Source organism: Podarcis vaucheri (assembly GCF_965113315.1).
Source record: "Podarcis vaucheri genome assembly, chromosome: 3".
NCBI classification, from domain to species: domain Eukaryota; kingdom Metazoa; phylum Chordata; class Lepidosauria; order Squamata; family Lacertidae; genus Podarcis; species Podarcis vaucheri.
In genome coordinates, this window is record NC_138761.1 from 4,969,638 (window position 1) to 4,982,712 (window position 13,075).

Genomic DNA, 13,075 nt, shown 5'->3' on the forward strand with positions numbered 1-13,075 from the left:
CTGATCGGATCAGCTGATAAGCGGCTTAGCGGCTTAGAAAAAGGGGGGCAGGGGAAAAAACCCGCAGGAAGCAAGCCCATAGGAAATTCATTTTGCGAAGCACCTCCAAAACGGAAAACTCTTTCGTCTAGCGAGTTTTCCGTCTTGCGAGGCATTCGTCTTGTGGGGCACCACTGTACAAACTTTCTTTCTTTCTTTCTAAAATGAAAATGGCATATATCGTAGCAGGTTGTTGAACTGGGTGTTCATAATGCAGGATAGCTCATTCGGAAGAGCCTGAGACAAGGGTTCAACCCCTTGTTGGGCGGAAGATTCTTGCATTGCGAGGGGTTGGACTAGATTACTCTCGTGGCCCCTTCCACCTTTGCAGCTCTGTGATCCTGTAGACTTGCGGGATCCCTTCATTGGATCAGCTCTGCCCTGGATGCAATCGCCACAGCTCACCAAAAGGTGGCAAGAAAAAGAACGGAAAGTTTGAGAATGTTTGAACCAGAAGCATTCCTCCTAGGAATTTCAGACCAAGATGTAAAAAAGGAAAATTGGAAATTATTTATGTATCCAACAACAGCGGCAAGAATTAAACTAGAACAAACCTGGAAGATGGAAGAAATACCAGCGAAAGAACAGTGGCAAAGGAAGCTTATGGAATAGGCAGAACTGGTAAAACTAACAGAAAAACCACATGAAAAGGACAACAAAGACTTTAAAAGAGAATGGGAACCATTTACAATATATATGAAGAGGCAACATAAAGAAATGGACTCATTGGCAGGGTTTGAGGAAACAATCACAACTGTATACAACAACAAAAAAATAAGACTATATGTGTTGGGGAAATTTTGGGGAACAATATGGAAATAAAGCAAAACAGGAGTATGAGGGAAGTCCAGGGGAGGAGGGTGGAAATATGAAAAAATGTTAAAGATATATTGTTAGAAGAAGTATACATGGAAATATATATATATATATATTTGAGAATATATATATATATATATATATTTGAGAATGTTTGGAAGCATCTTCATAGTGCCGTCTTATAAAAGCTCTTTGCTAGATATACTTAGCGATGCAATCTTGAGCAGCTAGAAGCAGGAAGATGGTGGGGTGGTCACTGAGGACTGTGGCAAAAAGGTCACCCTGTCACCTCCCCCATTTTAGCACATTTATTTACCATATATACTTGAGTATAAGCCGACCCGAATATAAGCTGAGGCACCTAATTTTAGCACAAAAAACTGGGAAAACTTATTGACTCGGTGTAATGTGTATGGGTTGCTCGTGCGTAAGTTGCCGCCTCTCCAGGCTTTGTTGCCTTGCTAAACCTTTCAGTCTGGGCAGCCCTTCACTTCGTGGCTGCCTCAGTCGCTAGCAGAATCCGTCAGTGGGCGTTTCTTAAATCTTTTCCAACATAAAAGTGGTTTGACACCCAGTCTCCTCCTACTCTCTCTGCGCGGAAGTCTTCTGCGCAGGGTGGGCGTGGGTAGCGGAGGACCCGTGCTCTCCCCGCTGGTGTCCGGTGAAGAGTCCTGGAGCCCTCTCGCCGATTCCCCCATCAGCCCCTCTATATCCCTGGTGTTGCGCTGATTTGCTTCCCCATCTGCGGAGCTGCCTCTCTCCCTGCTGGGCCCTTCTCCAGCATCATTTGAGAGCCTTCCCTCCGCCTCTAGCTCCGATGTCAGTTCCCTGACACTCGGGTATAAGCCGGTTCATCACACCACAAACCTGGTGGTGGCGGCAGCAGCGGAGGAAGAAGAAGGAGCCCAAAAGGGCTGCTTTCGGGCCACTCGTCCCTCTGCCGCTCACAAGAGCAGTCATAGGAGCCGCGGTTGAGAGAGGCGCAGCGCAGCGCCTCTCGCAACCGCAGCTCCTGTGCCTGCCCTTGCAAGAGGCGGACAGCGGGACCACGGCGAGAAAGGGCTCCTTTCGTGCCGCTCATCCTTTCGTCGTCGCCCACCTCACTCGAGTATATGCCGAAGTGGACTTTTTCAGCATAAAAAAATGTGCTGAGGAAGTCGGCTTGTACTCGAGTATATACGGTAAATAGCACCGCCAAATACAGATAGGTAGCCGTGTTGGTCTGCCATAGTCAAAAATAAAAAATTCCTTCCAGTAGCACCTTAAAGACCAACTAAGTTAGTTCTTGGTATGAGCTTTCGTGTGCATGCACACGAAAGCTCATACCAAGAACTAACTTAGTTGGTCTTTAAGGTGCTACTGGAAGGAATTTTTTATTTTGAGCACCGCCAAAGTACATCACACTATCCAGGATACAATAGCACGGGTCTCTTCCTCCAAGAGCATGCAATTCTAGGACCTTGAGCTGAAGAAGATTCACTCTAGGCCTGGATTTAGCCACAGTACTCACATCCACAGCCTGGCCCCTGCACGAGTGCCTTGGAGAAAAATAACAATAAGAGATCCATGCAATTATTATCATTATTATTTGATTACCGTATTTTTCACCCTATAGGACGCACTTTTCCCCCTCCAAAAATGAAGGGGAAATCTGGGTGCGTCCTATGGGGCGAATGCAGGCTTTTGCTGAAGCTTGGAGAGCGAGAGGGGTCAGTGCGCACCGACCCCTCTCGCTCTCCAGGCTTCAGGAACACATCCGCAGCCTAAGCAGCCCTACGGGAGGTCCGGCAGGGATGTCTAGGCTGTGGATAGCAGCCTGCTGCCCAGCGCGAGGGGCGCCCTGAAGCAGAGCGCCCCTCGCGCGGGGGGAGACATTGGCCAGCCCCACAAGCTCGGGGGACAGCAGGGAGGCGCAGCGCCGCCATCCCGCTGTTCCTCGACCTGGTTCGGTTTCCCCGACCTGCTTTTGGGGGGGGAAATAAAAAAAAAACTAGGTGTGTCCTATGGGACAGAGCATCCTATGGGACGAAAAATACGGTGATTGTAATCAGCCTGAACCTCTCTCTTCACCCTTGCTACTTCCAGCTGTTTGGGATCAGGGCATGTTCTCTTCTGCCCAACAGGCAGAAATCCAACAGATGACACTGGACTGTAGCTGTTGGTTTTATCGCCTGCCGTGAAGCTGCTTCAAAAGCACGCAGCCCTTCCTCAAAGGGAGCTGGCGTTGCTGGCGAAGGAGGGTGGCGATAGTAGGGCCGACTGTACTCCAACATCTTAATTGCAACCAGAGAGAGAGAGAGATGAAGAAAACTGAAGTGGCTCCCAAGGAGATATTAGAAAATCCGAGCTGAAAATGAGAATGATTTAATGTCAAATGAGACAAATGCCGAGTTGATACTCCAATGCCTCACTCACCCACTTGTCCTTGGCGCTGAGAAAATGAGATTTTTAATATCGGAAAAACAGATTGCCACGGAGGCTCATCCATTGTAAATTTGAGCTGGCTTTTAGTGGGGCTTTTAAGCCGGGGATTGGATTGTTCGTTCTGTTCCACAGTTGCTGCCACGATTTTCATACTAATATATAATTTCTCTGCCCGCCCCCCCCTCCCGCCTTTGAGCTGACTGCACCAAAGATGGAAGAACTCCCCTTATTTTTTATTTTATTTTGTTGGCCTCTGATGCTCCCTTCCCTTGTCCTCCTCCCCCTCCTCCTCTCCATCCCCTTAACAAGTTAATTTCATTAATGAATAATGCAGACAGGACAAAGGTTTGTCAGCTTTAACCTCTGCATTAGTTATAGAGATTAATGACACCGATTGCTCTGGCTGGGTAATGCAAGCGAGGGAGACCTGGGTCCCTGGAAGGAAGCTGGAGGGCGAAGGCCTGGAACTTTGCTATTTCGGGTTTGTTTTTCAAAATCTGGTGGTGTCAATGTTCTTTCAGCGCAAGGGGTGGGGAACTGTTTTGAGCCCGAGGACCACTTCCCCTCGTTGACATCTTTTTGGGAGCAAGCCATCTTTTTGGTAGCCAGTCTAAACCACGGAGCCTAGGACTTGCCGATCGGAAGGTCGGCAGCTCGAATCCCCGCGACGGGGTGAGCTCCCGTTGCTCAGTCCCAGCTCCTGCCAACCTAACAGTTCGAAAGCACACCAGTGCAAGTAGATAAATAGGTACTGCTCCAGCGGGAAGCTAAACGGCGTTTCCGTGCACTGCTCTTGTTTCGCCAGAAGCGGCTTAGTCCTGCTGGCCACATGACCCGGAAGCTGTACGCCAGCTCCCTTGGCCAGTAAAGCGAGATGAGCGCCGCAACCCCAGAGTCATTTGCGACTGGACTTAACTGTCAGGGGTCCTTTGCCTTTTTTTTTTACAGTTGGTAGTCCCTTCATGGATCACTGCCATTCCGTGGTGAAGAGGCTTGAATAACTCAAGAAGCAATGAGCTGTGCCGCGCAGGGCCACCCAAGATGGACAGGTCATAGCTGAGAGTTTAGACTAAATGTCACCCAACTGGAGAAGGAACTGGCAAACCACTCCAGAATATTGCCAAGAAAACTCCATGGACATAAAAAAGGAGAAGCTTTGAGAGTTTCCAAGGCATGCTCTGGTTCATGGGGTCACAGAGAGTCAAGCACGACACAAGAAGACTAAACAACAGTTGGCAGCAGTGTTAGAAACTCAGATGTATAATCTAGGTGCGAAACGGCTCCTTAAACCAGGGTTACAGTCTGATTGTGCAGATGAAATGCAGTGGTACTTCAGTTACAGACACTTCAGATTACAGACTCCGTAAACCCAGAAATAGTACCTCGGGTTAAGAACTTTGCTTCAGGATGAGAACAGAAATCGTGCTCTGGCAGCACGGCGGCAGCAGGAGGCCCCATTAGCTAAAGTGATGCTTCAGGTTAAGAACAGTTTCAGGTTAAGAACGGACCTCCAGAATGAATTAAGTTCTTAACCCGAGGTACCACTGTATCACGGAGAGAATTCTACAGGATGTGGTGCTAGTGTGTGAAAACAGTCCAGATCCAAGCATCTGCACTTGGTCACGTGTGGCCCATAGTCAGGTGCAAAATGCGCCTTGCGCCTGGCAGATTTTGTGTGGCCAGACTCCCATCACATTCCTTCCTCCATCCGGGCAAGAGGGAGGCTCCATCGCAGTTCAAAGCCACATCCCTTGAATGGGGAAAGGCCATTGTTTGGGTGGGTCGAGTGTCTGCCTTGCAAGCAGATCTCAGGACCAATTTCTGGCCTCTCCATACGGATGTAAGAAGAGTCTGCTGCATTGGGCCAATGTCCCATCTAGTCCTGTATCCTGTTCTCACAGTGGCCAACCAGGAGAATACGAGTGCGAGAACAGCACTCTTCCCTCCTGCAGTTTCCAGCAACTGGTGTTCAGAAACTTTGCTGTCTCCAACTGTGGCGGTAGAGCATGGCCACAATTGCTAGTAGCCATTGCTAGTCCTCTCCTCCATTAATTTGTCTGATCTTCTTAAAAAAAAAAACCACAAGACGTAACCAGCTGTACTTTTGAATAAATAAGGTATACTATTCATTGCATCAATTTGTAGATTTCAACAGAAGTCTCATAAAGTTCAATGAAGAAAGCAGAAGAGTCTGGAATATTAGCAACCACTACTATGCTATAAGATTCACTATCCTGTAATATTACATATGAGACTGTTCTACTGATGAAGCCTAGGACGGCGGAGCAAGGCTAATATTCCGAAAATCCTTGTCTGAGACTCTGAAAGGATTCTGTGGAACTGTAATAACCCTTCATGTGGGTTATTGAACAGAGAGGTGGAATAGATACTTATACAGTGGTACCTCTGGATGCGAACGGGATCTGTTCCGGAGCCCCGTTCACATCCTGAAGCGAATGCAACCCGCGTCTGCGCATGCGCAGTTCAAGTTTTGCCGCTTCCACGCATGACGTCATTTTGAGCGTCTGCGCATGCGCGAGTGGCGAAACCCGGAAGTAACACACTCCGTTACTTCCGGGTCACCGCGGGGCGCAACCCGAAAATCCTCAACCTGAAGCACATTTATCCTGAGGTACATGTATAGACCTTACGTGTGAACTGACGAGAGAATGAACTAATCCACTGGGTCTTCTGCTTTTTTGTTGTACTTTATGAGACTTCTGTTAAAATCTACAAATTGACACACGTTTTGTGTGTTTATTGAGTATGTTCCACGTAACCCTAGGTTTGTTGTTGTTGTTTTGCAAATGATCGTATTCAAAGGCACCCAAGTTGGTGGCCACCACTGCTTCCTACAGGCTACCTGATCTCAAACAACCCCACCACAAGAAAAAATGCATCCTTGTTCCTAGGAGAAAGGAAAATTACAGAGATCCCAAGGACGAGAAAATAAGCACATGTTAGTGGGAATGTACCCAAAATACATTACACTAAGGGCCGTTACTTGCAAAAAGAAAAAAGAAAAAGTGTGCATTGGGCAAAATTGCATACAGAATACCTGTGCCAGGAGAACTGCAGCTCTGATGGTATTCCATGGTGATTTCATTTAATTGCAAACTGAACATGGGGAAACTGAGAGAACTTGAAATGGATAGGCTGGTTCATTCCTATCTGAAAGGGAAGCTTATATAGTCCAGTAGGACCTTAGAGACCAACTAAGTTTGTTCTTGGTATGAGCTTTTGTGTGCATGCACACTTCTTCAGATATCTGAAGAAGACATCACCTTGCCAACAAAGGTCCATATAGTTAAAGCTATGGTTTTCCCAGTAGTGATGTATGGAAGTGAGAGCTGGACCATAAAGAAGGCTGATCGTCAAAGAATTGATGCTTTTGAATTCTGGTGCTGGAGGAGACTCTTGAGTGTCCCATGGACTGCAAGAAGATCAAACCTCTCCATTCTGAAGGAAATCAGCCCTGAGTGCTCACTTGAAGGACAGATCCTGAAGCTGAGGCTCACCTCATGAGAAGACTCCCTGGAAAAGACCTTGATGTTGGGAAAGATGGAGGGCACAAGGAGAAGGGGACGACAGAGGACGAGATGGCGGGACAGTGTCCTCGAAGCTACCAGCATGAGTTTGACCAAACTGCGGGAGGCAGTGGAAGACAGAAGGGCCTGGCGTGCTCTGGTCCAGGGGGCCACGAAGAGTCGGACACGACTAAACAACAACAAAGGTGCTATTGGACATTATCTATCTATCGATCTATCTATCATCTATCTATCTCTATATCTATATTTCTACTGCGTCAGACCAACATGATTCTATCCTGGAAAGTCATTAGCTGGCATTTATTTTTGTACCATTCCAGGAAAGGTGATTCCCGAGTCTGTTTTCTCGCTGTTGAATTCCCCCAAAGGTTAGAAGCTTTTGACAAATATTTAACATGAACCTTAAATACATTCTGTGTTAGCTTTTCAGGGGATCAGATCAGCTGCTGTTCTCTGTGCCATTCTTTAAACCCGAAACGAAAACCGAGAGCTGTCAAAATGGCCTTCCATAATCTTCTTTCCTTTAAGCTTGTTGAGTCCAATTCCTCCACCCTTCCCTTTTTGATTTTTGCCCCTTGTATTTTATCATTCATGTAGCTTCCCTCCAAATCCTTCCTCATCTGCCCGTATCTGTAGTGTGCAAAACTGTCAACACGCAACGATGTAGTAGCTTGGTTCTCGAACGCCTTGGTACACGTACATTTTGGCTCCCGATCGCCGAAAACCCGGAAATGAGTTTTCCGGTTTCCGAATGTTCTTTGGAAGCCGAACGTCCGACACAGCTTTCGTGGCTTCCGATTGAGTTCAGGAAGCTCCTGCAGCCTATTGGAAGCCGTTACCTTGGTTTTTGAACAGTTTCGAGAGTTGAACGGACCCCTGGAACGGATTAAGTTCAACAACCAAGGTACCACTGTATTGGTTTTGATTGCCAAAGCATCACATTGTTGGCTTAAGCTTCCTATATCAATACATCTTTCTGAGGAAGTGGTATCTTAGTTTTATATTTTGTTCGTTCATTATGGGGTTTTAGCAGTGTTAGAAACTCAGATATATAATCTACTCACCAAATGACACCTTAAACCTAGGTTCCTGTTGCCACAGTGGAGTGTCTAGGTTCTGTTTTGTTTGTTTTTAAGTGATGGATGTTGTTGTTGTTTTCATTTCCATACTTCTTTACATTTTAAAGAACAGATCTCATTCATAGAGTTCCGAGCCTAGAAATGTAGAGTTGGAATGGACCCGGTTTACATTCAAACACCAAATAAAACAATCTAGAATAAATTTAATTCAAGCTTCAAGCAGATCCTTTCAGATCCTTCTCTAAGTGACATTTTGCTTTCCCCAGTCGCCATCCTGTCATCCAGAGATCTCCATGTGGTCGCAATTGCACCCGTTCCAGTCGCAAAACGCGCCTGGCTCCTGGCTGATTTCTAACCCTTGCTCGAAGGGTCCGAGTGCAGAATAGAGCAAATGATACATCATAAGATATTTACTCGTAGTCAAGAAAGATGTCCCATCTTTTAGGAGAGAAATTCTGGCCGTACCTGGTTAGAAGGGAGTTTTGAGACAGGGAGAGGATAGGATAGACACGTACATAGAATCATAGAATCCTAGAGTTGGAAGAGACCACAAGGGCCATCGAGTCCAACCCCCTGCCAAGCAGGAAACACCATCAGAGCACTCCTGACATATGGTTGTCAAGCCTCTGCTTAAAGACCTCCAAAGGAGGAGACTCCACCACACTCCTTGGCAGCAAATTCCACTGTCAAACAGCTCTTACTGTCAGGAAGTTCTTCCTAATGTTTAGGTGGAATCTTCTTTCTTGTAGTTTGGATCCATTGCTCCGTGTCCGCTTCTCTGGAGCAGCAGAAAACAACCTTTCTCCCTCCTCTATATGACATCCTTTTATATATTTGAACATGGCTATCATATCACCCCTTAACCTCCTCTTCTCCAGGCTAAACATGCCCAGCTCCCTTAGCCGTTCCTCATAAGGCATCGTTTCCAGGCCTTTGACCATTTTGGTTGCCCTCCTCTGGACACGTTCCAGTTTGTCAGTGTCCTTCTTGAACTGTGGTGCCCAGAACTGGACACAGTACTCCAGGTGAGGTCTGACATCGCAAGGCAGCTCTGCAGTTGTATGAGATAATAATTGCGAATGCACTTTTGTATTAATTCATCTCTCCGCCTGTGTCTTGTCAACCTGTGTTTTTCCTCAATTCTTTTGCTTATCTGTTTCAGAATGGTAACTGATGCCGAAGACCTCCCGGAGGCGTTCTGACTTCCTCTCCCCATGTAAAGTATGCTGAGAACCTTTCCAGTGGTGTAAGTACAAGCTCAACTCCCAACCCCCTGTTCAGTTTCAAAGGCATGATGTGTGTAAGAGAGGAGAAAAGGGGGAGAAGCCGTGGGTCAGCCCCCTGGCCTGCTGTTATTAAGGTACAGTCATACCTTGGGTTACAGACGCTTCAGGTTGCGTTTTTTTGGGTTGTGGACTGCCGAAACCTGGAAGTACTGAAACTTCCAGGTTTCAGCGGTCACACATGCGCAGAAGCACTGAATCGCACTATGAGCATGTGCAGAAGTGCCTAATCGCAACCCACGCGTGCGTAGACGTGGGTTATGAACGTGCAGCCCGCATGGATCACGTTTGCAACCCGAGCATCTACTGTATTTGCCAGACAGTTACAGAAAGAGTGTGTAGAAGGTACAGTCTGTAGAAAGTACAGTCGTACCTTGGATCTCGAATACCTTGGCTCCCGAACAAATCGTCTCCCAAATGATCAAAACCCGGAAGCGGTTCGAATCCCCGTGATGGGGTGAACTCCCGTTACTCGGTCCCTGCTCCTGCCAACCTAGCAATTCAAAAGCACCTCAAAGTGCAAGTAGATAAATAGGTACCACTCTGGCGGGAAGGTAAACGGCGTTTCCGTGTGCTGCTCTGGTTCGCCAGAAGCGGCTTAGTCATGCTGGCCACATGACCTGGAAGCTGTACGCCGGCTCCCTCGGCCAATAAAGCAAGATGAGCGCCGCAACCCCAGAGTCGGTCACTACTGGACCTGATGGTCAGGGGTCGAAAAATACGGTACATTACTCTACATTATATCTACCTATACTATACATACCAACCCCTTTCCAACTCTTCAAGTCTATGAATCAATAGGTCTATTTCCTACCATTTGCTCCCCGATCTTTTTAAGTGGGGATGCCAGAAATCGAACCCTCTGTGTGTGTGCGCAGAGCTCTCCATTTGGCTGGGAGCAGGGGTGAAAACTTGGTTGCATGGTTGCCGCCTGGGAACGTGCCCTAAGACAACATCCCAGAGTCCTGTGCAAAAAGGAGCTCTTGAGCAGATATTGGGGGGGGGGGGGCAATTGGCTGATCGAGCAAAGGGAACAGAGTTCCCGGAGGAGAAAGAATTGGCAAACTGCTGATTCATAATCTGTCAGATCTGCACAACCTTCCCTGCTCTGAAATGCATAATGCATGCTGTTTCTGTTGGAGTCTTGATTTATTTAGAATTTTTTTTGGGGGTAGGACTACCGTTATTCCTAGGGTTTCCGCATTTGGGGCAGGGAAGGGACCGGGGGGGGGGGAAGGATAAGGAAGCCCCAGAAATATTCTGTATGAAACAGCCAAATCTGGGGCTATTGAAGGCTACTAGTCACAGTTGGAGGCAGCAGCACTTCTGAGTATCAGTTGCTGGAAACCGCAGAGTCGTTCTTGTGTTTGGGTCCTGCTTGCGGGTTTCCCATAATGGGCATCTGGTTGGCCACTGTGAGGACAAAATGCTGGACCAAATGGGCTATTGGCCTGATCCAGAAGCCTCTTCTGATGTTCTTATGCCAAGTAGGTAAGAATCTTTTTACCTAACCCCTGTATGCAAGCTCTCCTTCTCCCCTGCCCTTTGCAAGCGCAGTAAGGTAAAGGGTAAAAGGACCCCTGACCATTAGGTCCAGTTGTGGCCGACTCTGGGGTTGCGGCGCTCATCTCGCTTTACTGGCCGAGGGAGCCGGTGTACAGCTTCCGGGTCATGTGGCCAGCAGGACTAAGCCACTTCTGATGAACCAGAGCAGCACACGGAGACACCGTTTACCTTCCCGCTGGAACGGTACCTATTTATCTACTTGCACTTGGACGTGCTTTTGTTGTAAATAAAAATATGCCCTTTTCCCTTATGGGGTATCCAAGAGCCCATCTAGAGTCCTTACATTGGCTCCCTATTGGTAGGAGAAAATAACAGAGGCCAACCAGAGAATATTGAGAAGCAAAGCAGCTAGTAAGCTTGATCTTTATTAATCTGTTGCAACAGGGTGCTCCCCTCACACGCAGGAGAGGAAGAGGACCCACAAAAATGCTGTGCAAGGGCTTATAAAGACTTTTGAAATTCCCATCCTCTAGATCAAGACCACCCCCAGAAACATTATGCATACATCACAGAAATTTAAATGTTTTTCTCCTGTTGTTGTTTATCTCCTGTCTAGCAGGTTACTTGATTGGATTTCCTGGGGAGCCTGGCCATTCTTTTGTAGTGGTAAAATACTTATTTCCTGGGCCAGGTCACAGGCTCACAACTTATTCAAACAGACATATCCTTGAGACAGGATTTGTGAGGAAAGCAACAATGGGGAGGCTTTTCCAGTTTAACCTTGCAGAGAAAGGATTTGGCCAGTTTAGGAATCAAAATGGTTCCAGGTTGGTCTTCCTGTGTTGATCTATGTATGTGCATTACCATATCTCTAAGACCATAAAATTCCTATCACACTTTCGAACTGCTAGGTTGGCAGGAGCAGGGACCGAGCAACGGGAGCTCACCCCGTCGTGGGGATTTGAACTGCTGGCCTTATGATCGGCAAGTCCTAGGCTCTGTGGTTTAACCCACAGCGCCACCCGTGTCCCACAAGCGCAGTATGAGTTGCATAAAACTTCTACCTGGAGGCAGGATTCAGCCTCTTGGCCTCTGTGTGGACAGCGCTGGCGCTGGCCAGAACACGGGGGCCACCACTGACCAGTCAGCCTTTCCTGTCGCTGTTTGGCAGTGGCATCTCAGCTCAGCCCCTCTTTGGGAGGAGGAGTTCCCGGGAGGTGGCCGGCTGCAGCCTTGCCTCTTGGCCAGCCGCGCCTGGGATAGCTCAGTCGGTAGAGCATGAGATACCCTGAGGTTGTGAGTTCGAGTCCCACGTTGAGCGGAAGATTCCTGAATTGCAGGGGTTGGACGAGATGGCCGTCGTGGTCCCAATTCGACAATGACAGCGGCTCTCAAGGTGACCTCGCCCCGTGCCCACAGGTGCCCTGGAAGAACATGCAGGCATCGCCTTCAGCGGAGATGACAATCCTTTTTCTTTTCTCCGTGCAAGCCCATGCAGGAGGAGAGGAAAAATGCAAAACCCTTTTGTACAGGGAACATAAGAAACTGTGTTATACTGAGTCAGAGCATTGGCCCCTGTGGCTCAGTATTGCCTGCACAGGCTGGCAGCACCTCTTCTGGGTTTCAGACGGGGCACATTTCAGACCTTACTTGGCAATGGAAACTGAGACCTTCTGCATGCAGCATGTTCTCTGTCCCTGAGTGTTGGCCGGCTCTGGGCGGAAAGTCACTTTTGGCCTGGCCCTGTATCTCTTCCGAGCCAGTTCTGTTCCGCCTTGTGCCAACTGCTTTGCCACTTCCTGTCTCTTCCTTCCCGTCTCCCTCCATGCCGCCAGCAGCATTGGAAGTCCACAAGGGCAAGCTCTGAGAAACTGCCTGCTGGAGACCCCCAGATTGGTCCGCACTTTACGGCACAGATTTTCAGACGAAACTGTTGTTGTTTAGTTGTGCCCAACTCTTCGTGACCCCCTGGACCAGAGCACTCCAGGCACTCCTGTCTTCCACTGCCTCCCGCAGTTTGGTCAAACTCATGGTGGTAGCTTCGAGAACACTGTCCCACCATCTCGTCCTCTGTCATCCCCTTCTCCTTGTGCTCTCCATCTTTCCCAACACTAGGGTCTTTTCCAGGGAGTCTTCTCTTCTCGTGAGGTGGCCAAAGTCTTGGAGCCTCAGCTTCAGGATCTGTCCTTCCAGTGAGCACTCAGGGCTGATTTCCTTCAGAATGGATGGGTTTGATCTTCTTGCAGGCCATGGGACTTTCAAGAGTCTCCTCCAGCACCATAATTCCAGCACTTGACGGTGCCGCGCCTGACACAGGTTTTGAGACGAAACTAGGAAAGGACAAACACCCAGCCCTCGAGTAACTGGATTATTTCCTTCA

General features: G+C 48.1%; 1 protein-coding gene across 8 annotated transcripts in view; it reads left to right on the plus strand.

The window, feature by feature from the left end:
* The window catches only part of HMBOX1 (homeobox containing 1), a 126,748-nt gene that overhangs the window by 56,439 nt on the left and 57,234 nt on the right, over positions 1-13,075 (plus strand). For all 8 annotated transcript variants that reach the window (XM_082217767.1, XM_082217766.1, XM_082217770.1 and 5 more), the window contains exon 2: positions 9,069-9,152. In XM_082217767.1, coding sequence (XP_082073893.1) covers positions 9,130-9,152 — 23 coding nt within the window. In that variant the 5' untranslated portion in view covers positions 9,069-9,129. The remainder of the gene's footprint in view (positions 1-9,068; positions 9,153-13,075) is intronic.